Source organism: Lepisma saccharinum, chromosome 13 (genome assembly GCF_977018435.1).
Source record: "Lepisma saccharinum chromosome 13, izLepSacc3.1, whole genome shotgun sequence".
NCBI lineage: Eukaryota > Metazoa > Arthropoda > Insecta > Zygentoma > Lepismatidae > Lepisma > Lepisma saccharinum.
In genome coordinates, this window is record NC_139241.1 from 77,834,538 (window position 1) to 77,860,152 (window position 25,615).

The 25,615-nt window shown below is 39.7% G+C and overlaps 1 protein-coding gene across 1 annotated transcript in view; it reads left to right on the forward strand.

The window, feature by feature from the left end:
* LOC145997441 (mitogen-activated protein kinase kinase kinase 7-like) overlaps window positions 1–25,267 on the forward strand; it is a 168,843-nt gene extending 143,576 nt beyond the window's left edge. The window contains exons 11-13 of the mRNA XM_083134484.1: window positions 12,448–12,575; window positions 16,440–16,601; window positions 19,877–25,267. Coding sequence (XP_082990610.1) covers window positions 12,448–12,575; window positions 16,440–16,601; window positions 19,877–20,011 — 425 coding nt within the window. The 3' untranslated portion in view covers window positions 20,012–25,267. The remainder of the gene's footprint in view (window positions 1–12,447; window positions 12,576–16,439; window positions 16,602–19,876) is intronic.
* Window positions 25,268–25,615: the final 348 nt, after the last annotated feature.

Here is a 25,615-nt window from a genome sequence, read left to right on the forward strand (position 1 = left end):
CGGGTATCGAACACCCGAGACCCATCGATTACCATCGATTATAAGGCGACGACGTTACCACTACTCCATCAAATCAAATCCTATAAATGCCCAGGCCAGGATTCGAAACCGGGACCTCTGGCATCGTAGCGTGCTGCGATAAGTATTTTCAAGGTGTCTACCAGTCTGGAAAAGGAAAACTAGTTCATCGATTAATTGATTTTATTTTACGTCGCTTTTCTACCACTTTTGGCTAATTGCAAAGATGAGGATAAGTGATGACATCATAAGATTGATGAGGGGACACTTACACTGATGCCCAGACTGCTAATTTTTTTTATATTTAAAGACATTTAATGAGTTTGTTTTTGAAGAATGTTGTTATAGTATTACGGCTTCAGAAGAGGCTGTATCAGTATATTGATTTTGTTTTGTTTACTTTCAAATTGTGGTTGATGGGTTGTTTTGATAAGTGGATTCAATTTTGTATTTACAGTAGCAAGTCCACCCAGGAGAGAAGTCTCGCATAACGTTTTAATCTAAAAGGATTTTTTTATATATAAAGTTGGCAATCCCATCTTCATGGCGACTAGTCCTCCCTTCAGCAAAGCATAAAATTTAGAATGTGTTCTATTGGCCGATTTCGTACACCGTAATCTGAGTTGAAGATGACCCGAGGAATCGTGAAATGCCTGTCGATTACACACTGTATGTGCACAGTTGCAATAGCTCTAGTACTATACTGCCATCGTGCGGGGGGAAAAGCGTGCATCAGTGTCCGAGAAAATTGCTTCCTTACCAACCGAACTTAATTGGTGTCCGCAGACATCATCATCTGCGCATTACCACCACGTACACCGCACCACACAGTGTGCGATTTCTTCCTGTGGGGGTTTCATCAAAGACAATGTTTACGTTCCTCCACTTCCACAGACACTGCCGGAACTGCGAAGGTTGCCATTGGAAACTTCACGGAAGACATGCTTGAGAAGTTTTGGCAAGAATGGAATTACCACCTGTCGTGCCACACGTTTGGCACACATCGAATGCATTTAAGGTCTGTGTGAAACTTCAAATATTCCTCTTTCAGATGGTGCTAGCATCATGTATTTCTGTTCATTGTGAAACGGACGGCCATGAAATTAGGCGGGTGGCAGAAGTTCGCGCTGTTGCCACATCGGAGCACAACCCGTTGTGTTCGGAGGCTTAAGAGAATGAAATATGTCGTTGTAGAATTGGTCTTTGTAATCCATGCGATACAAACTGACAGTATTTGCTCGAAAGGTCAGGGATGACAACTGTATGCCCCGGAGAGAGGTCGGTCTGACGCTCGAACTAGGCAACGCAGCCGGTTGACGTTGCCACACAGTGCGCGGGAACCAGCCACTTTTGTCCCGCTCTCACTTTGCTTTTTCCATATGTGGCACCAGTGCAATTCTGCCCAGCCGCCTATTTTCATGCCGTGACTCACAAAATCGACCAATAATTTTTAAACACCCGGTGTATAATTGACTGTTCTTTGAACCCAGACGGAGGAGGGCCTCACCCATAGCGCAGTGGTAGCGTCGTCGCCTTGTAGAGTGCATCACACATAAATTTGCCGTTGCGTAGAAACGAATTTTCGTTTCGTCTCCCTCTCTCTTAGCATCACGTGTTCTACCCTGCTCGAAAACCTTCGCTATTGTTGCCATATTGTCATTCCATTCCTGGACACACTCGCGCAAACATCATTGAAAACAATTGAATAGCGCTCCAGCTCGCGGTTCCCACCGTTCGGCAGGGACGGTAATGTGGCAATATAGCACGGCGTAGTGGTTGCTTCTTTTATGCAGTGCATGTTCATCGGCTAGCTAGTAACTAGTGTTGCCAACTGTAATAATGAAGCACTATTTCTGTCACGGAAGGGGAAAGGCAGGTAAAGTGGCGGTGAGTTTTGTTGGATTGGAAGCACCATATTTTTATTTTATACTAAGTATTTGACCGGTTTGACGTTGTGTGCGTGTATTGCGTGTGTGTATGTAAAAGTGTGTGTTTGCTAATGAACGTTAAATTCCATAATGCCTCCAGTTCTGTCGAAGTTGAAATCAAAAACCTTGCATAGCCAAGCTCGGGAAATTCTAAGCAACGTGCACGAGTTCATGAAGGAGGAAGCCAGTCATGGTGTTAGCATCCCAATAAAGCATTTTGGCAAGAGAGCAGCGGCTGCGACTGGAGTTCCTGAAAGAACAATCAGGGCTATCATGAACGAAAGACAATCTCTTGAGATGTCAGAAGGCCCCTCCACATCATTCCACACTCCCGGGAAAGAACGACAAAGACCAGCGACCAAATCGTCAGTGGACGCTTTCGATGAAAACGTTATCCGTAGGCGCATATACGACTACGCTCTGCGTGAAAATGAAGTGCCGACATTGAAAAAATTGCATGTCAAATTACAGGCGGACATAAATTTTGCGGGAAGTCAAGAGAGTTTGCGACGTTTGCTGCGAAAGATGGGATTTAGGTGGAGGAAGACACAAAACAATAGAACCATTCTGAGAGAAATGCAAGATATTCGCCTTAAAAGAACAAGGTTTTTGAGGCAAATAATGCACTACAGACGACAAGACCGACCAATAATATACATAGACGAGACTTATTTGCACAGCACCCACACCACATCGCTTTCTTGGTCGGATGACTCTGGAAGAGGGCTTCGGGTGCCTTTGTCTAAAGGACGGCGCCTGGTAATAGTTCACGCAGGAAGCAAGAATGGATTTGTCCCCAATGCCCTACTCTTATTCAAATCAAATACCAAGTCAGGAGACTACCACGATGACATGAATAGCGAAAACTTTATGAAGTGGCTCCGTGAGAAATTAATTCCAAATCTGCCGCCCAGTTCTGTGGTGATTCTTGACAACGCTTCTTACCACAATGCACAAATAAATCCTGCTCCTACTCTCGGCTCGTTAAAGAAAGACATGCAGAGTTGGCTCCAAGGAAGAGGCATTCCCTTTACACCTGATATGACGAAGCCCGAGTTATATGACATAATTAAAGTACATAAAGCGAAACATGTAACATATAAAGTGGACTCTTTGTTAAATGAACATGGCCATTCCGTTTTAAGACTCCCACCATATCATCCTGAATTAAATCCCATAGAAAAAATCTGGGCTCTTGTAAAGAACTGGGTTGCATCACATAATGTGACATTTAAATTGGACGACGTCATGACGCTTGCGACACAAAAATTTGAAAAAGTCACGACCGAAGAATGGGCGTCAACATGTCATGCACAACAGATGGAGCGTGAGTACATGGAACATGAGGGATTAATAGACGACTACGAGGAGGCGGCTGCCCCTCTCGTCATCCATGTAGGGTCCGATTCCACCGACACCGACACCGAGGATTTATTAGGAATTGAGGAACTACTCTCTTCTGAATAACTGGAGGTAAGTTCCCAGTTGTTTTGTTTTTTTCTGAACTGTAGACAATTTACCGAACCCATAGCTGTGTTCAATGTTATCTACTGGTTATAATCAGGGCTAGGATTTATAGGTAAATTACATACTTTTAGTTTGACGAAATATCGCTGAAATTTTGTGATATCTGTGCGAATAGTACTGTTTGTAGTGATTTAAGGTACATTTTATTGTCAATATTTTTCCATATTTCTAACTTTAATAAATACTTACTTTTACATATTTAAGGAAAATATACTTAATTTTACATATTTCAACAGGTTTAATTCACAAATTGTTCATATTTCATAATTTTGGAATTATTCAAAATAAATAAATTATGTGGCTCCAACATCATTTCAACTCTGGCTCCGGCACGTGTTCTTGTAGAAATTGCATAGAGGAGGCTGTCATTTTTGCTGCTTAATGCGATACATATTGTTTTCTGTGTTAAAATTGCCATGCTTTGATGGGTGACCAAGTTCATAGCAGGGCCGGCGGAAGGGGAGGGCGAACCGTGCCATCGCCCAGAGCGGCAAAATTTGAAGAGAAGAAAAAAATAAGCCTATTGAAAACTGTGATCGAGCGAGATATTCTTTTGCGCTGAATAGTATTGAAATAGCATAAGAAGTCTCATTATTTATTTTATATTTTGATGTTTTAGTTAGGAATATATTGATTTTCAATTTTCCGTTGCTGCGTAATGACCGGGGGGGGGGGGGGGTCGAAATAGAGCGGCATCTGCCGCCACCTCCCAGGGAGGCAAAATGACTAGCGCCGGCCCTGGTTCATAACAAAATAAAAAGCCGCGCAGCTTATCGTCTAGTGGCAGTATATGTACTTGTTATTGTTGTGGAAGCCGGCATCCTTTGTAAATGTACAACAAAGGCAACCGACTGTCGCCGATCTCAGAGAGGAAATAATAATACTGCTTGAGGAGGAGTGTTATGGTGCAATTGTAGCGGTTTAACACGTTGGCATGTTGTTATCTGCCGTTGCAGTTCCATACCAGTGTATACGGGGTTTGGGAGTGAAAAGTTAGAACGCCACCAGTGCATTAATGCAATGAAAAATAATATATATATTTTTTTTATTTTGTTTGAAATCACTCAAATAAGGAATCGTATGAAGAAGTCGTCTTTGCAGCATTTTTGGTAATTTTACTTATGTGTTAGTTCATATTTTGCGAATTTTTAGTCCATATGTATGTAGCTACATACAAAGCCACTTGTTAGTACATATTAATCCTAGTCCTGGTATAATGCATGACGTTTAAAACTCAACGTTAGATAGACCTGAATTCTCTAATTTTATTGTTGTACGTAACAGCTGTGCATCGGCGCACTGCAGCGATTTTTCTATCTGCTCCATTAGCAACACTGCTTCTTTAGTTGTTTCGCGCATCGCACGGCAGAAATATCTGCGCTGGACTCTAATCAAGAGGTCCCGGGTTCGATACCCCGTGAAGGCACATAGTGGTTCGGATCTCACTTTAAACTGTAGGCCCAATCCCGATTAGCTTTACTGTGCATAAAGTGGACTCAAAAGCACCAAAGCAATCAATTGAGCCCAGACGAGGCATTCACGATACGAGACGGAACTATGCACCCCGTACCGTTTCCCCGGCACGCCCCTGGTCTCATCCTAATCCATACGACGCTGACGCAGATGGGAAGGATGCATCGCAAGCACAGGAACAGCTGTTCAAGGGACCCTTCTAGGAATTCAACGTCATCCGATTTCTGTGCTCGCGGGATACGCCAGAGATGCTGGCTACAGCTTCCGAACCGACCATGCCTGGTTAAATTTGTTTACCGGTCATTTCCAAGAGGAGCAGGCCGGGAGGGGGGAGGAGGGGGTACAGGTCAGCTTAAGGTTAATTCCATGAAACCGAAATTCCTCGTAGGTGGAGTGGTTAGCACAGGGCGCTACGACGGCAGTTCAGTTTCATCATACTCTATGTCGCCATTACCCGTATGTGGAAAAAAAGCTGCGCTAAATAACGAAAATCAAATCAAAAAAGTATTTAGTTCTTAGAAACTCATTTAGAACATGGCGTTTGCCTACTTTTAGCATATCGCCGGCTGAATACTATTTCGTCGTCTGTCCATTTGCACTGACTTTTCAGGATAGCTGATTGAAGTTTGACGCATGTGGATTTTGAATGCACTGCAAGATTTGCACACGCATTTTATTAATGTTGATAATTCACGCTACTTCCATCACTGACTGTTGAGCGTGGTATCTGAAACTGTCCGAAATCTCATGAATTTTAACAGTGATTGTAAATCGATAATTACATCACACAGAAGCTAACCGATACTGGATAAAATAAATTATATTCTATTCTACATTTTGGACATAAATATCGCCACTGGAAAGACGCCTTGTAATCAAGGGTTCCCGGGTTCGATACTCGGTAGAGGCACACAGTGTTCGGATCCCCCTTTAAACTCTAGGTCTAGTCCCAATTAACCTTACTGTGCATAAAGTGGACTTGAACAACAAATCACCCAAAGGCACTGGAAATGAGAGCAGATATGTAAAGCGGTTTTATATTTATTTATGATTTTTATTACTATTGACATAATTAGGGGGTGCGGAAAGGGAGCCTTAACTTGAACACAAGGGTGCGTAAGCATCAACTTGAACGCCGCTGCTGCCATCAATGATGAAGAGACACAAAAACCTTTATCGAGAGCTGTAGTAGCGAAATAATTGGTTGGTTAGGTTAGAATTGGTGTTTTAAGTCTCCTTTATGCACAGTAAGGCTAATTGAGACTGGACCTACAGTTTAAAGTGGGATCCGAACCACTATGTGCCTCCAGCGAGTATCGAACCCGGGACCCCTTGATTACAAGGCGACGACGCTACCATGTAGTAGCGAAATAAAGCTGGAGTATGGGAAAAAAGGCATTTTGAATGAATGAACTTTTGTTTTAAGTCCACTTTATGCAGAAATAGGGTAATCGGGACTGGACCTACAGTTCTTTAAAGTGGGATATGATCCACTGTGTAATGTGCCTCCACGATCGAACCCGGGACTCCTGGGTTACGAGGCAACGACGTTACCACTACACCAGCAGGAATACCCCCAAAAGTCATTTCAATGCAAGATTATGCCAAATAGGCATTTTAGTCACTTTTAAATTTCACTATCAAGCTCGAAACATGAAACGAATTTGGATCTTTGTTTTTCATGCTAAGATATTAAAAAAGGACAGACAAAAATCCGCATCCTAGTGGGGATACCCAGCATCCAAGCTTTCTGTGGTGGACGTTGTCGTCGCCTCTCTCGGTGTTAACCAGGGTTCGCCGCGTCCGCATGAAGGGGGAGCACTGTTGCCAACTCAGCTCTTCTGGAACCAGATCGTGCTCTTTTTTGTTCTACACAGATTCACCCTCGTATCCATGCCTTTGCGGTTGCAACGTTCTAAACACAAATGCCCACCAATTACATTCGTACTACGAATGATACAGAGACGGTCGTGTGAAACTCGAGACGAGAACGGAACTTATAGCCAGAGAATCTCGGTCTCGTTCGAGCTTTCCGCCGACCTCCGTGGCCGAGTGGTTAGCCCTGGGCGCCTCGACGCCAGGTGCTCCAGGTTCAAAGCCCAGTTTGGGCATGGGTGTGTTCTATTTAAGTGTCCCTTCATCGCTTTAATTATATTATTAGCACTCATCCTCATCGTCGCGATTAGCGAAAAGTGGAAGAAAGGCGACGCTAAATAACAAAACTCAAATCAAATAAATAGCAAGGTGCAGTTCGACCGACATTACTGGATTGTTTTTGCTTAAATTTTCTGTCTCTTCGTGTAATTAGCTTTTGATTCTTTTTAGTGAAGGTGGAAAACTTTTCTAATTAATTGTACAATTGTATTGCACTGTACACAGTACTGCTAATTCTTGCTTTACGAACATGTTTTTCATTGGGAAGTAATTGCTACAATTGAGCTGTCAACGGTATTTTTTTTTACTAAATTCGGCGCTTTTATTCGGTCCTGATTTGGCACCACTGTCGGCGAGGCTCATTTTTAGACGCCCCCCTTAAAAACGACGGTTGTTGTGCTGAGTCACCGCTCCAGATTTAGACAGTTTGTTTAGCGAGCGTTTCGGCCGTGCAGTCGCTCTTCGTGGTCCCCCTGTGTGCACGAATCGGAGAGTGCTTCTCGAAGACGAGAGAGGACATTGTGCGTGCGTGTGTCTTTTTTTCCTCCAGGAGACGAAATCTCGCCTCGATGTGCGAGACACAGACCCACCGCACTTGCGAGACCATGAGATGTTGCTGGATTCTCCTGAGTAAGTAAGCTTTCGTGTGTCCGAAAGGTGCAGGACCGTTCTTGAAGCGAACATCCTTGAAGAATGTTCAGTCTTGAACTCTATCGTACGCGGGATGTTTTTTTTTCCCCCCGAGGGGCTGGAATTGTGAACGTGAATAGTGCATAACTGCTTTCATACGCAATAACATATTTCGTAAATTATATAACTTTCCCCTCTCAAAAATGGCATTCGGAGGTATGGACGTCCGCAGGATTTTTTCCAGGGAGGGCAAGCAAGCTATTTTTTCCAGGGGGGTCAAAGGATGCATATTTTCCCCCAAAATAGTGATGCCTCCTCAAAAAACACTATTTCAGTCAGAAATTATCATGTTTCTTCAATGAATTTATAATAATTACTGTGCCTGAAATGAAATTATGTGTGAAATATATAATTTTTAGGTAGACATTCATTTTCCAGGGGGGGCCACGGCCCTACCTTGCCCCCCTTCCGGACGCCCATGATCGAAGGTCATTTTAATGCGAGTTTGCATTTCCTACTGGTTTTTCCCAGAGTTCGTCACTCCTTTTATTTGAAAGTATTAATTTTCTCAAAGTTTCGGAGGTGGCCGTGTCCCCTTCAGCCCCCTCTGCGTACACCAGTGAAGAGGGGAATACACAATATATTTCGTAATTAGAAATTTTAACCTACGATTTTAAAGTTCTTAAGACAAAATCGTTAATTGAGAGTCATTTTTAATGGGTTTTCATTTATCACTTAGTCCCCCCCCCCCCGAGTTCTTTGCTTTCATTTGAAAAATGTTGATTTTGTCACAATTTCGCTGATGACTGTAGCCCCATCAGTTTCCCCCTTGTGTACCCCAGTGGTCTTGAAGCCTTCGACTGGAAGCGAAAATCTTTCGAATTACACTTCGACTGCAGCGCCAAATACGACCAGTAAATAAAACTGAGTAGTCGTTGTTTTCCCCGCCTTTTAAACACATTTGATTTTCACCTTAGAAATCACGTAGCATTTCCAAATTTTCTTACACATACATTTCCACATATTAGAAGAACTTTAAGCAACAACTTGATGACCCATAACATATATTTAACCTGTGTTGTTGGCTTTCTACCTCCGTGATTTTAAACAAATGAACAACGAGTGCGAAAATCACATGACCTAGTCAGCAACCATCTGTGCTGCGAGCTGTGCACTTGAGTACTTCTGTTCTTGGCGCTTTCGAACTGTACTAGGTGACGTCACTTCCGACAAGCCCGTATTTCAAGCCTGCTTTCAGACCTTTCGAAAACAATCTCAACTTCAGAGATAGGTGTGCTAAAAGCAGGGGTCGAAGTGGACCGGAGAGAACCAGCATTCCGGTTCGTGAATGTCTGAAACCTGTCCGTTCCATCTCGTTACTGTCGTAATCGGGAACAAAAACCCAGACAACAGCACGTTAAGGAAAGTTCCGTTTCATAAAAAAATACTATTTCGAGCCCTAGGGGGGGGGGGGGGCATTGTTCCCCCATTACTCCCCAAGAATGCCTCTGCACAACAATAGCAGATAACCACAACCTGTCAATGACATCAAAGTGAGCAACTCTTCTTGGAAAAGTTTCACTCTTTGAAGCATCGTTTCGACGCTATGAGCCATCTTGAAACAGAATTGTCTACCCTGCAATTATGCAACCATGCAGCACAGATTCGCACTTACCACTATCAGTTCTTTTGTCCAGAAGATGTCATCGAAGAGGAGATAAGGAGAGCAAATTATTTTGTACGAGTTTTTTTTTAAGTCTACTTCTTACACAGATAGGCTAATCGGGACTGGACCTACAGTTAAAGTGGGGTCCAAACCACTGTGTATTTCCACCGACTCTCTAACCTAGGACATCTTGATTACAAGGTGATACGTAACCACTACAGCATCAGGGAGGCACGTGAAACTTGTTATACAAATCAAACTCTTTCTCAAAAGTATAATATTGTAAAAGTACCAAATTTAAACTCTACTGGATAGGATCTCTCAGATGGTGTAGTGGTAATTATGTCACCTTGTAATCAAGAGGTCCTGGGTTCAATCCCTGATGGAGGCATATTGCACAATGGTTTGGATCCCACTCTACCTATAAACTGCAGTTACAGTCCCGATTGTCTTGTCTGAGCATATAGTGAACCTAACAATTTATAAGACATATTGTTACTTGTACGAGGGTCACTATTTATATTTTGAGCCTTGGCAACACTGATTGAAGTTAGGCGCGATTTGACGTTTGCACGGAATCGTCTGGCATTATTGACCATAACGTACTTCAAATGTTTTGTCAATAGCTTGATTTGTGTTGTTTATGTTGCCTTGGAGATTGCGCGACAACAATAAAATGGAATTAACTCGCGAACATTTTCGTGCGATGATTTTGCACGATTTTCGACGTGGATTATCAAGACAAGAGTGCATCGATCAACTTACTTCCACATTTGGCGATGAAGCCCCATCCTTTGCCACCGTGAAACGCTGGTATAACGAATTTAATCGTGGCCGCCATTCGCTCACCGACGAGATTCGCGAAGGTCGTCCAAAATCAGTTGTTGTTCAAGAAAACATTGATGCTGTGCAAAACCTAATACTGCAAGATCGTCATGTGACATACTGTGAGATTGAGGCAACCATAGGCATTAGTTCCACCAGCATATATAAAATATTACATGATCATTTAGCTGTGAGTAAGGTATGTTCTCGTTGGATCCCACACAATTTGACAAAAACTCAAAAAGACGCTCGCGTCAATTGGTGCAAACAAATGCTCAATAAATACAATCGTGGTGCTTCAAAAGACGTATATAAGATTGTAACAGGTGACGAATCATGGATATATGCATATGAGCCGGAACGTAAACAGCAGTCGACCGTATGGGTGTTTCAAGATGAACCCAATCCAACAAAAGTTGTCCGCGCTCGAAGCACATCGAAACAAATGGTCGCCTGTTTTTTCGGGAAAACTGGTCATGTGGCAACTGTGTCTTTAGAGGAACGTAGAACGGTCAACTCTGAATGGTACACAACAATTTGTTTGCCAGAGGTCTTCGGTCAAATACGGAAAACAAACAAACGCCGTCGGATCATTCTTCATCAAGACAATGCCAGCTGTCACACATCTCGTCTAACAACCGACTTTATGAACAGTCAAAAAATCGAATTGATGTGTCATCCGCCGTACAGTCCTGATTTGGCACCCAATGACTTCTTCTTGTTCCCGAATGTCAAGAATAAATTGCGTGGACAACGATTTTCGTTGGCGGAAGACGCCGTTGATGCGTTCAAAAACCATATTATGGAGGTGTCTCCAGAAGATTGGAAAAACTGCTTTGACAAATGGTTTGAACGAATGCAAAAGTGTATTGACCATAAAGGAGAATACTTCGAAAAACAATAAAGCAGTTTTCAATGCCAAATTCCTGTTTTTTCATTGTTAGGCTCAAAATATAAATAGTGACCCTCGTACATAGGTGTTAAGAGAAGAAGAATTGGAAGAAAAAATACAAATATTTAATGGAGAACATTTGGACCAACTAGGAATACAGGTACTACATGAAGAATTAATACCGGATGTTGAACTACATGATGTTTGTTCTAACTCTGTGCTTTTTCTGTCATTGAGTGTGTTGTCACTTGGACTTTGTTGCCGCAACTCCTCCGAACACTAAATGTAATGTTCTACAATTCTCAAACAATCCTATTTTAATTATAACGGCCCTACTAACACTATGTGCGGCGTGAATTGGCAAGTTGAAACTCCAAATGATTCGGCTGATTTTAACTTAAGGTGAAGAGTGACAGTTTTGCACCAGGCGTGCATTTATTTCCATATCGTCGGAATGTGCACTGCTACTTTAAAAGAAAAAAGGGAAATGGTGAACAAGAGAGTATGAATTTATCCCCATGTTGCAAGTGGAAGCATTTTTTAAAGTTTGTTATTAAGATAGACATGATGTTTGAAAAATATGTTAAGGATTTTCAGAATCCCATGTATTCCTTATGGAGGAAAAATGCAACAACTTTAACTTACGGCTAATGAAATGGAAGTTTCGACTTTTCCACCTGCTAATAAAATCTTTAACCTGTCCTCTTTTGGTTCATGTGTTTTTCTGTTCCATCCGAAGTTTGATATTCCTGAGAGAACAAGTAAAATAATACTCCCTTAAGTGTAATGCTAAGATTTCTCCTCCTCCTACGACCATCCAGTGCACAGTTTCCCCAGCTCGTCATGGAAAAAGGTTGTTGGGGGATGAGTAGTTTAGGGTCCTCACGTCTGGCTGGACACAAACTGTTCCCCCTGCCCTTAAGACGAAATAATACACACAAAACAGACATAATTAAGACAAATTGAACTACTTTATTCATTGAATATGTACCAAAAGAAAATATAATCCTTACACTTCGATTTATTTGAAAAAGTGACCGCATGCTGGCATGGTAACTAGGTATTTAAAATATATTTTCTAAGAGATATGACAAAGAAATAATTTACAGTGAACGTGTGCCTTGCCCCATCCTGCAACTCCTTCATAACTGAATTGTAAATCTCGGTCTGCAAGATGGCGGTAGTCCTGTTTTACCTCTGAGAAGAAACTAAATATATCCAAGATTGCAAAATTTCCAAATTCATTGCCACACCTTGTACCATAGTGAACGAGGTTATGTCATATTCTGCGTTAATATTCCGTGTATTAAAGGATCATTTCTCTTCTCTTGCAGGTGGAACAGGAGATAATTCACCTGATGTGCTGGAAAAAGCATACATGTTCCTGGACCGTAGACTGCATCCCATCAATCCAGTGCCTACATGCCAAGAATCCAAAAGGATATTTGACGAACACAATCGAGTAAGTTCTTCTCATGGACAGTGCAAACATTATTGTGTAATAGGGTTCTTAATGTATCCATTCAAATGTATGTGAGATTTTTTTTTTTATACTCTCAACAAGAAAGCAATCAACGACTTAACATGTTTATAAATACGGAGAAACTAGTACTCACTTTTATCTGCGAAGCTGTTTTTTCTCTCCGTATTTATATACTACCTCGTCTCTCTTTTCCCAATTATGAATTAACATGTTAGATGTGTGAATAATTTGATTTCTTTATGTGCACTGAACGAAGAAGATGGCTTACAGCTTATATTCAAGACAACTAAAAGTCATACGTGATGTTATCGTTGAGACAATACCGATGCCACTAGTGCAATTGGTATTGGAAAAATATGAGTTGGAATATATTTATTGATACCTGCTAGTACTAGTACGGGTGCTGCCTAAGGGTGACTGATGGCTTCGAAGTCGTGTAAGCAACTGAAAGCAAGCCAGAAGAAAGGAGCGAACATCTCTGTGTTTACGCATTAATAGTGTAGATAGGTTATGTAGGGCTTTCCCGCCCATTATTGCACTGGCCAGGGAAAGAATTCAAAATTTTAAAATAGGCAGCACTAAGTTACGGAAGGTTAAAGATAAAATTCAGTGAAAAAGTACTCGGTAACACTTCCCACCTCAGACATGCAAAGACCAGTGGCGTAGCGTTATAGTACGCCCGTACGCCCGGCGTTCCCAGATTTAAAATTTCAAAAATGCTTAAATGCTGTGATTATAAAGTAAAACGTGACTAATTTCATATATGTTTGACCTTCATGGCATTATAATAGCTATTTTTCGCGATCCGCTTGCAACACTCGTTCTAGCATCTCTTTTCAATGCCTTTCCCGGCCGGACGCCAAGCAGGTTCGGCGTACAGGACTCTATATTCCTTGCTGCCTTTCCGGAGGGAAAGCTTCGATTTCTACAGCATGCGAGTAAATGCTCTCTCTTACGCCAGCGTACGGAGCAGAGAGGTCTACCGTGATTGGTTCATGTGACCCTTCCTACCTTCTGAAGCAGACGACAGCAGTAGAATTCCTACCCGGTTCTTCGCTCTTCGCGCTCATGCAACTTGTGCTATGTGATGCTACAATACGCAATATTGACTGACGTAACTTTACCAATCTCAAATATACTTCTTCTTAATGGCCACTGCATTGTATGATTTATCGCACGAACAGCGATGTGCATTAGAAACTAGAAGATCAACACAGTTTTTGTCAAGTAAGTTGGTGAAGTCCTCGTGGTAGAAATTCAGCCTGTGGCTGCTCTACCACTTAACCTGCAAAACTATTAATTTTTTAAAAAAAATTTTTTCATTATTATCTAACTACTTAATATTGTGTCAATGGAAATGTTTAGCATTCATTTGAAAACTCTTAACATCGAATGGTCTCAGGACAAAATTATTTTAAAATGTTTATCAGCATTCTCAAGATGTAACAAACAGTGGTCTGAATTACTAATCGGCACTGTTACGTCAGTAGAGTGTACGATATTTGGATCATCCACTCTGCTTTTCACAGTGCGCCAAGACGACAGAGGTCCCTGGTTCGAATCCCGGCGTGAGCACGGGTGTTCTTTGTCAGTGTCCCTTCATCAATATCATCACTCATATTCATATTCGCAATTAACCAAAAGTGGTAGAAAAGCGAAGTAAAATAAACCAAATCAATCAGTAGTTGGATCATCCACAACAATGACGTCTAGTGTTGTACAGAGGCGCTTGTGATTCAGGTAGGTTTTCAATGACTTCGTCATGCAGAAAGGTATGAAAAAAGGTATAAAACACCAGAGTTCAAAACATTTGTGGCATAGTGAGGTATTTAATTTTCTAGCTAAAACATGCATGGATGATGTTTTATTGAAAACCCAGCTGACTTCAGGCAAATAAACAATATCTGTGGCGACTAATACCATAAGTAAATTATTGAGCAAGAAAGGGCCGACCCTTCCTTCGGACTTGGCGTTCCCACCCGAAATGTCCATGCTACGCCACTGGCAAAGACTATCCACTTCAGGCTGCACTACGTCTTCGCCTATGCCAGGAAAGTCTTTTGAAGAAAAACCTGTATGATGATATAATTCAAGAACATAAGATGTGTTTAGAAATCCTTGTAGAGCATTTAAGTGAATCTTTGAATTCTTTGCTATTGTCTAGATATCTGTCATAGACAATAGGCTGAAGGTGATATGGAACCATCACACTAGGCAACACTCAAACCACACCAGCCCCCCCAAGGGCGAGAATGCATCCCCCCAAAATCGTTCATCAAAATTGTTCATCAACCTGCTCTCCACACACAAATAAGTTTTGATAAACATGCAGTAATTGATTTTTGTTTGTTGATAATTTGATTTCATTTCTTAAGAAAATAAATTTTCGAAATACATAAGCTTTAGACAACGAAAGCTGACACTATGTATGCTACAAGTATCTAGTCAGCCGTAGCACAGGAACACATACAAGAAACAAAGAAACACTGGACAATTTACCACTGGCTGAGATGCCAACAATTGAAAGGTGCATGAAATTTGAATACTTTCATTGCAGTTGAAATTAAAAGACTAAAAAAGAAAATGCACGGCTCACTTCATGTTTGTTAACATAAAACGTGCACAACTCCTCAGGCTCACTGCCATTGTTAATGTACTGAATCAAATTTATTCTTAATAATGTTTCTGCTTGACTAACCTTGTATTAATGTGAACAGCATGCCCCCCCCCTTCCTTTCAAACAGATTCTAAAGCCATAAAAGGTGGTGTTTCATTTCAACACAATTGTCGCGATCACCCACAGGTAGGAAGTAAAACTAATAGCCATACCTAAAAATCAATAACAAGTCAATCAAACGAAACGATCCTCCCATTTTTGTGTGAAGATATATACAATTGGTAGCTAAACTATAAAATTTTGTCCCTCCCCCCAAAAATTTCCATGATGCAGGCATGTCATGAATCCCCCCTGTGGGCACCCCTGAACCACACAAAGATTCACATTAATCCTCTGGAGATAATTATAAACAGATTTATGTTTTCAAAATTTGGAATGCTGTAGCAGTGTTCCATTTTTTGCAACTTTTGCTCCCGCAATATGGCCTCTCAGTGCTAAGCATTGTCTTGTGAATACTGTGGGAAAAAATAAAACCCAGGAACATTAAATTGTGGTTCCACTGTATTAAATCAACAAGAACATGCTATGTAAAGGGTGTGGCATAAAATTTGGCTTTTTTAAATGCATCGAAACTTAATGCTACATTTTATTTTAAAAAAAATACAAACACGTCAACTATACCATTACACATTGCCATTTCCAAGATATGTACACTCACAGTCTCGTTAATGTGTTGAAAATTACATCCTGCAGATGATCACCATTTTGTTAATGATACGTGTTCAATCTGCGATTGAAATTGTCAATAGCACATTACAACGTGTGAATAGAAATATTTCTGCTTCAGTGCACTTCTTGTAGCTTCAATTTTTTTTCTGGCACATCCTGATTGCATTGTTCATTGTACATTGTACATTGTTCTTGTCTCCCAAGATTAAAATAATGTTGATAATCTCATCTTGCAGTGGCAACAATTTTGTCATTTTTATTTATTATTTATGTATTTATTTCATTTATACCCTCACAGCTATAGCACGATGAGCTCTGCTCCAGCGATTCTTGCCTCTAAATGGCATACACTGGTGATGCAAATGACAATCAATAAGTGTTGCCAATACCATTACAGAAACTCTCCCAACGAAATCAAATAAACCCATTTATGCCACATCCTCTATTTGCTTCATGCAAATATACATTTTTTTTATACGTTGCTTCTTTATTTTCAGATGGCACAGGAATACCTGAAAGTCCAGACAGAAATCGCATTGCTTTATCGTTGCAAGAGGGAACTTGCAGATAAGCTAAGTGAGGCAGAGGGTCGAAGTCAGCTGGATGAACAAGACTTAGAAAACTACCAGAAGGAGCTTCGGGAATTGGAAGGGGAAAAGGTTTGGTTTGTTTATTAAGCTTCACAGGATGGCTGGTAGCATACAAGGTGTGTCAATAAAGTTTACGGAATGATTTTGTTATTCATTTCAGGTCACGTCGATAACAGCTGACCTGTGGACTATCCTCTGCCTGCGCACAAACTTTTACGCACATGCTTGTAACAGTCTGGCTGTAGCATTTGATAGAAGCGGACTGTGCATCTGAGCTCTGTCGGAATCATATTAAGTTCAAAAGTGGAACAACGTGTTAATGTCACAAAACTTAGGAAATCCGCCTTAGAATTTTACAATTAGTTGAAAGAAATTTGTGGGGATCAGTGCTTATTTCGCACACGAGTTTTCGAAGTTTAAAGAGGGTAGACAAGGCATCGGGGACGATCCACGAGCAGTAAGTAATCAAGTAAGTATCGAGAAGGTCGCTAAAATTGGTCGTTGATTGGTTGCCTGAAGGCCAGACTGTCATTCAGTCATATTATAAGAATGTTTTGGGGATTCTTCATGAAAGGGTGAGAAGGAGACCAGACATGTGGAAGAAAAGCTCATGGATTCTTCATCAGGACAGCATGCCAATTCACAACGTGCTATCTGTCAAAAGTTTTTGGTGAAACGCAACATTGTAGTGTTTGAATATCCACCATACTCGCCAGACCTAGCCCCATGCGACTTTTTCTCTTCCCAAAAGTCTGCAATAAAAGGAACCCGGTTCGAGTCTTTGGACGTGGTGAAAGCCAAAGCGACGCAACTCTTGAACAGTATATCAGAAAATGACCTGCAAAACTGCTTCTACCAGTGGGAGATCGTCATGGAGCGGGGTAGGGATCGGGGAGGGGACTACATTGAAGGGTACAATATTTCGATTGTCTGATTATTTTCAATAGAGTTACAGCATGAGTCTGGAAACTTTATTGCCACACCTCGTATACTACCACAGCATGTATTGGGCACAGGATGGCCAGCAGCAAATGCTACTACCTCCACGTGCCATTTCTTCAACACTACATGTGATATTTCAGTTCTGACTTTATTGTTTATTTGTCTACATATGATAACATGATTAACTAACTATCTCTCTAGCATTCTTAAACCTGAAGGTTTATGGCTGCAGCAACAGAAGCCTTCCATATATCCCTATATCCTTGGCAAGATCAATCCAATCTTTTCCATCCTTACCGATTTCCTTTAGATCCATCTCAACGTTATCCCTCCATCTTTGTCTTGGCCTTCCTACAGGTCTTTTACCACCAGGTTTCCCAACAGGAATCCTGTAAATTCTTCTTTCCTCTCCCATGCATGCCACATGGCCTGCCCATCTAAGTCTTAGATGCCATGATGTCTTCTTGATTTAATTATTCTAAAAGTATCTGGACATGAATAAAAATTATGCAGTTCTAAACTATAATATAACCTTCTCCACTCACCTGTCTCCTGATCTCTTTTAGGTCCAAATATTTTCCTGAGGATTTTATTTTCAAATACTCTTAATTTATGGTCCTCTTTTAACACGTAACATTAAATTAACAAAACAACATATACACAACCTACCTCTCTCTCTCTCTCTCTCTCTCTCTCTCTCTCTATCTCTCTATCTCTCTCTATCTCTCTCTCTCTCTCTCTCTCTCTCTCTCTCTCTCTCTCTCTCTCTCTTTTTTTTTTTTTTTTTTTTATAAAATGGGCAATAACTGCCCAACCACCACCTTTTGTTCATATATTTCACTTTTGCATGTAATTACAAGAACAAAATAACATTTTAACAACGTGCAACAATTAGGGGTCCAGGGGGGAATGCTCAACTTTCAAAATTGGGGATGGGCATTGCATATCTTAAAAGAGTGGTGTTTTGTCATGCTTCCCTCCAAATTTGGTCCATAAGGCCAACACGAGAAATGAAATTATTTCTGTAAGCTGGCAACACTGCCACTGTTGTATTTTGTTATTATTTTTTCCTCCGAAGAAGTATCAACCTATTTTCAATGCAACTTTGCGTGGTTGTAGGAATGGACCACTGCTACGTACTACATTTTTGTTTTTCATTCTCTTTGGTCTATTGTAGTGACCATAGGGGCATGCCAAATACCAATTTGTTTGTAAAATTTCGATTTCATTTTTCCTTTAACACTCCTTATTGGGGTGGGAGAGGCTCCAGTACGCTAGAGGTTAACCAACTTCATGGTCCTCATGATGCATGGACATCCCTGTCTTGGGTGATCATCGGCAGTCTTGGTCTCAATGAACACATTAACTACCTTGTAAACAAACATCTTGCTGATTTTCAGCTTCTTACAGGTTGTGAAAATCTCGGATGCTGATTGTGCCTGCCTTTTGAAGACCTATCACTGCCATATGTCTTTTGTTGTCACCCCACTCAATGACCATGCTTCACAGAAAACATTTCCTCTACTTTTACTGAATTCTGAATGACAAATGACACTCAGAATGCTTGGTCTCAAACTTTGTGACAGTATTTGGGGTATGAATAGGTTCTGGGGCATTTGGAGAAACAAGTGACTGAGAATCTCCAGAATGACTTAGTCCATCACATAATCATTTTAATAACAGTGAAACTTAGTACTCATGGTTTACGCAAAGCTGTTTTTAGTTTGTTCTATTAATTTCGGTGTCCACTGGCACCATCCTTGTTGGAACTTGTTGCTTTGTTGCACGTTTCTGTTGTTTTTTATTCCTCGATTGCCACTAGGTGCGCTGTTGTCACCTATCTGCCTGCATCCTTGTCGTTCACCGGTGTTAGTTGCTTCAGTATGGAAATCTCATGGTGTGCTTGTCCACTATCGATGTTTACTTCTGGTTGAAAGTGCATGATGGCATCAGTTTCCTTGAATTTGGTGTCTCTGATTGTGTGCCCTTTGTCTTTGACATATACTTTTTTTTATTTTTATTTTTTTATTGCTGTTGGTATTTTATGTTTTGCAAGTTCTGTGGTGGGTTCAGCTTTTTTTTGCATCTGTTAGGTGCTGTTGAATTCTTTGATTGATCTGCTGATGTAATGAACCTTGCACTCACACTCCATAGACACCTGGCTGGTTGAGGGGAGGAGGAAGTATCATTTATGTTTAGTTTGTCGGCTATTTTGGCAGTTGGCTTGTGCTCTACTTGGATGTTGCAGGGGAGAAGGGCTTTGGAAGGTGGTTGGATGCGAGAAGGTGAACCATTTATTCTTGTTTTTGGGAGTTGGTTGCGGTTGAGTGGGTTTAATCATTTTATAAAATAAATATGTAAGGCAAACTGTTAAAGTAATGCAATGTATATTTTTTTTTCAGGAGAGTCTGGTGAAGTTACATCAGAATCTAGAAAAGCAACTCGAGATGATTAATTCAGCCCAAATCATGCAGCATCGAGCAGCTACTTCGACCAGCAATGACGGGTGGGTAGTCGTTCCCCGGCAAGACCACTGACCTTCAATCTAGTCATACGTAACGTATTGCTCAAAGTGCCAGAACTTCCATGTGTTCTTTCGTCGAGCGCAATATCTGCGCAGGCGATGTTCACGGTTTGAAGATAAGGATAGGTGTGAACGAAAAGAACAGCTACCGTTTGTGTTTTCTGGGGAACAGTTATTGTACATGATGTGTGATCAGTTGTTCCCAAAGAACAGACCTTTGATCACAAGTTCTATTTTTTGTACGATGCAGTATGTGACGAGAACTGCAGTTGTGTTTCCTTCAGGATATTATTTTTTATCCTTTGTATCTGCTGTTTCGTTAGTGTATCATGTTCTTTATGCAACATGAATTCAGAACTGCTGTTAGGAGTGTGGGCCTCGTGTGTAGATTTGAACCAGGATTCTAAAAGACTGTATGTTTTGTTTTTAAAAATCAATTTCGAAATGTTTTTACTGCCTGTAAATGCTGTTCAGCTTCTACTAGTGTGATCCAGTTTCCATGCAGTACTAACATCATAATCTGGTGGAAAGAATGAGTATCCATGGCAACAATGAATCTGTAGTGCATGCCGGCATACAAACATGATAAAACATGCAATAATTCTTGAAGTTTTCCTGCCAACAAATAAGAAAGAGGTTTTCTCTGGATATCGGCAGGTGATTTCCAAATAGGCTTCTGAGCTTTCGAGAGCTAACGTCGCTCTCATAAATCCCTGATGATCAGGATATTCTGAGAAAACCTCTTTATGACAAAGCATGTTTTCCGAGCAGTTGTAGTGCCGAAACAAGCCCTCAAGTAGAAAAAGAAGTTATCAAGAAGAATTTGTTTACCTTTATGGTCTCTACACGGTGTCAAATTTTGTCACTGGTTCACAACCGGTTCAAATCCGGGAACTTTTCTAACGATGGAAGCGGCCCCGGCGCCCACCCAGCGTCGAATAACATGGTTACCTGGGGGAAACCCTGGGGGGTAAAGGCGGTCAGGGGCGTGATGCTGATCACATCACCCCCACTCACGACCGGATCAAGAAAGTGTGGGGCGTTACCCCCACACCCCCTATACGCCTTCATGGCGTGGTGCTATGCACAGGGGAGCACTTTTTTTCACAACTGGTTCCTTTGTATACAAAACAGCATGCAATACTAATAACCATGTTGGGTGAAATGAAACTTTTGTGGATTTTCACTTTTCAAGATATAAGGGCCTAGTGGATACAGTTCACACAGGGTCTCGCATTTGCTAACGGCAGCTCTGCATAAACGTGTATTACTTAAGTCACAATAATATATTATGGCCATGTATATTATTTTCCCATTTTGTCTATGCAAAATAACTTTTTTTTAGGTAATACAAAATATGAAATTACCGTAATGAAGAATGGTGTGTGATATATTTGGAGTATTTGGCAGAATTTTGTCCTAGAAATATCAGATATCTTGATGATTGTAAATGAAAGATATAATAGTATCATGTTGGGATGTTCGAGCTTGTAAAGTAGAAAGGATATTTAGTGTATAAACTGCTAGAAGTACTACTAATTTCCAGAATTCTTTTGCTTTTTACCCTCTATAAGAAAATAATAGAGTAAATGTTACTATTAAAGCAGTTTATTCTCGTGATGATTTTTCGTCATGGTTTCTCAGAACTTTTTCAGACTGGTAGAGTGACTAGCGATGTGTGTATGGATGCATGTGTGTGTGTGTGTCTTAGGCTGGTGACTCTGTGCCACCATTCACAGAAAGATGGTCACTGCACATTCGTTATTTCATCGATGACTTCAGCAATAGATCCATCGCAGTCCACCTCTTCCACCACTAGTAGGTGCTGATAAACGTGATGGATTTTAGGAATTGTGGGTAATTGTAGTCTGCTGTAATGGTGCCTGACATGAGAACACTCTAGGTTGTGTGATTTTATGACTTTTGCAAGGACGATATGCATGTTCTATCATGCTTTGTTCCATCTAATCGTCATCATTGTTGCGATTAGCTTTTTAAAAACGTTAGCGATGAGTGGTCTTTATTAACTAATGGCAACAACATGTTAAGTTTTTTGTGTTCAATATATCATGAACTCATTTACTTTCGATCTATTTCTTGCCACAGTTAGACAAGCAGTGGAAAAGACACATGTGATGTAAATATTGCTTCCGAAGAGTGGTCCTTACCTCTATTGGGTGATAAACTCCTATGCTTTTGCTTGCTTTTACATCAAGTGCAGCTCGAGTCATGTAGCAGAAGCTATGTGCACTTCTTGTTGCCACGTGGGAAACCAGACTACCGCTTCCTTACTTTTTGTCGCCATTTTGAAAGAAGACCGATGAAAAAACGAAAGGCAGTGATGCATTGGCATCAAAATGATGCTTTCATCACTGAAATGCGATGGAATTGCGAATGTGCAGACTGTAGTATGTAGTCACGATTCACAGAAAGTTGGTTTCATTCACAAAGACCATTGATTATATTTCCTTTTCATTCTCATGTTATTTTAGAGGCATTTACCATTGAATTAAACTTCCTGTTACAAAGTTAGAGCATCCCAATTGTAAAGTACTAGTCTTGCATTATTTTGCATACCTTAATGTGGCTTAAAACTCATGTCTCTATTTATCAGAAATATAAACAACAGTAAAAACCTTCTTACGTCACGTGCTGGCAACATACTAGTTAGAAACAACGCAAGACACACGAACATCAGGATAAAGGACACTTTAAAAGTTTGTCCAAGCTTTCAACTCCATCTCTGAGTTGAAGTAGCTTCACCGTCTCTCGACCAGCCCTGATAATGACTCCGATATGAGAGTTGGACGCTTGGCCAAACTTTTGAATAGTCTTTTATTGTGCTGTTCGTGTGTTTTGTGTTGTTTATAACTAATAAACAATCTACTTTAATGTATGTAAAATAATTTAGGATGGTAGAAACATGGTAATGTCAACAATTTCAAAATACTTTTCTAATTGTCTGTTCAACAGAAACAAGTTTATGTAATTAATAATGGGACCAAAGTTATGGACTAATTGAAAACAAATATAGTGTGTGGAAAATTTATTGTTTGCAAAGAGAATCTATATTTCATTGTCAATGTAACAATTGTCACTTTTTGTCACAAGAAAAGAAAATAAAAGTGACAAGGAGTTGTTTTTTCCTGTATTGAGTCTTTTTGTTTATTTGGCAATCTCATTTTTTTTACTTGTGTTTGTATGTTTTTCTTGTATTTTCATAATAATTTAAGTATTTCTCTAGATACTTGGGCAGCCTTGAAACACGAATGACATTTATTTGTGTTTATATAAGTTATTTGAATCTAAATCGGAATGATATTTTATTCAAAGGACAGTGATTTTATGCAAATTGAGGCATATTTCAACCTGCTAATACAGAATGGAATTTAGAGAAGATGATGAGAGTTTAGTAAATAACCACTGGCTACATATGTAATCACTATATATAGGTTCATTTATGAAAATTTGACCAATGAGCACCCCTATTGAATTTCATGTTTTGAAAAACAAAAATATTCTAATGAACAGTGCAACTTAAAAAATGTGATATTGAAGTACATTCAACAAAGAATAATTTAAGAAATTTGTGTAGTGTAATAAGACAGTTCTTACTTTTATTAGTGATTTTAATCCAGTGTAATTGTTATCTGCATATCAATTTGCATAGATTGATGTTTGTTAAATATTGACACATGTAATTAATGTATTTATGTACAGTTATTTCTTCCTTAATTTGTATATGACACTTGGTATATTGAAGAAATTGGAAATTGAAGCAAACTGCTAGCAATGAAACTTTCAAGCATATGTAGTATACATTTAAGTATGTTCCAGAATGTGTGTTCTATCTCACAGACTTTTAAGACCATCACAAAGCTAGAAACAAGCAAATCAGTAAATGCTTTCAGAATCCAATCATGTTTTAAGCAATCAGATCAATGTTTTGACATTTTGAACAAGCTTCTCATTTTTTTCATTATCAACACAATATACAGGGTTGTTCATAACTGTGTGAAACATTTTATAAATTTACCACTTGCAAATAATGTAATAGATACCATGTTATGCCAAACTCCCCATGTTGTTGTTCGTTATGTACCTCACAAATGTTCAGTCCATTAACCTTCGAAGATGTAGCTCTTATTTTGTCCCATATGTTTGTGGCCATGTCATGATTGTTCAGTGTCAATATCTTTCAAAAATCTCCACAATAAATGTCGCATAGGGTTAAGTCCTGTGCCTTGTATGGCCACCATAACTTCATTGTGACCTGCTCATCATGTCCAATGTGGATTTTTTTAGGTATGAAATGTCATCTACATGCAAGTGAGTGTCTTTACAGAAACTTAATGAGTTTTTCATTCTTTTGCTGCAAGACCTATGACTGTGATTTTGTTTCATGCCTGGTGGAGGCACATAGTGGTTCGGATTTTACTTTAGGTCCAGTCCTGGTTAGCCTTTCTGTGCATAAAATGGACTTGAAACAAGAACTCAAAAAACAAGTGATTTTTTGTTACTCCGTGGATTTATGAACAACTCTGTAGACTCCCTGCATCTAATATTCTCATTCACACTGCAAACTGTTCATCCTGAAGAGGGACCTCTACTTTTTAAATTCCAGAAATTTGACATTGCAACTTTATATACAGTGCAAGAAACAATGAAGATAAATTCCCAAGAAAATATTTTGCAACAGTTGTATTTGCACCTCCTGATTCACAACAATATCATACCAATCTGAGAGAATACACTTCTGAAATGTCAATCAATGAAATGTAACAAGAGCTGCCAACAAATTTCTCTCTCATTTGGACACCAGAAATTTCACACGGATATATTTAACTTCCTGCATTACGTATTTCGTTCAAGGAAACTAAAAAATGAATGAGTCAGTTTTGTTTCCATTCTGTCCTGCATTGAAACGAATTAATGGTTTTTGAGGATTTAGAGCTGAGAAATAAATTTTGTTGTTTCATACCATACTCAGTTGTATTTTTTACTATTGTATTGAATTATGTGGCATTTCAAAACTGGAAGAGTAGGAATGTTGTGTGTATATTTTCAGAAAAAAATCCTCTGAATGTACAAAGATGTGTACATTTTTTTTTCTCTCGCGGTTTTGTAACAATTCGAAGGGAGAATTAGTTATTTGTTGAAAGATTCCGTCAATGTAGTGTGTTCTGTGTTTTGTACATACTTAGGTAATTGTACTTCAAGTGTGCCTAAAAATGACTGAGTTGTAAAATAAACATTGTAAAAACTTTAATTTTTTTCTGTTATCCTTCTCATCATTTTGCTAAGCAAAAATTGTGGAATTTCGTTATTAAAACTGTTGAATTTAGCATGAAAATTGTTGTAGCAAAAAATATAAATTACTGAATTAGGTCATGGGTACACATGCATTTTTTTAATGTTCAATTAAAATATTGCAAAATTTAAAGAAAAGTACTTAAGTATGTGGACAGACAAATTACATGTTTTTGTTATTGCATTTCTATCATGCATAGATTTTAGCACATTTCAGTCTTATTATAAAACACACATATTTTTGTATGCAAGGCACTGTAGTGGCATGCATGTCTGATATGTTTATTTATTTTATTTTATTTATTAT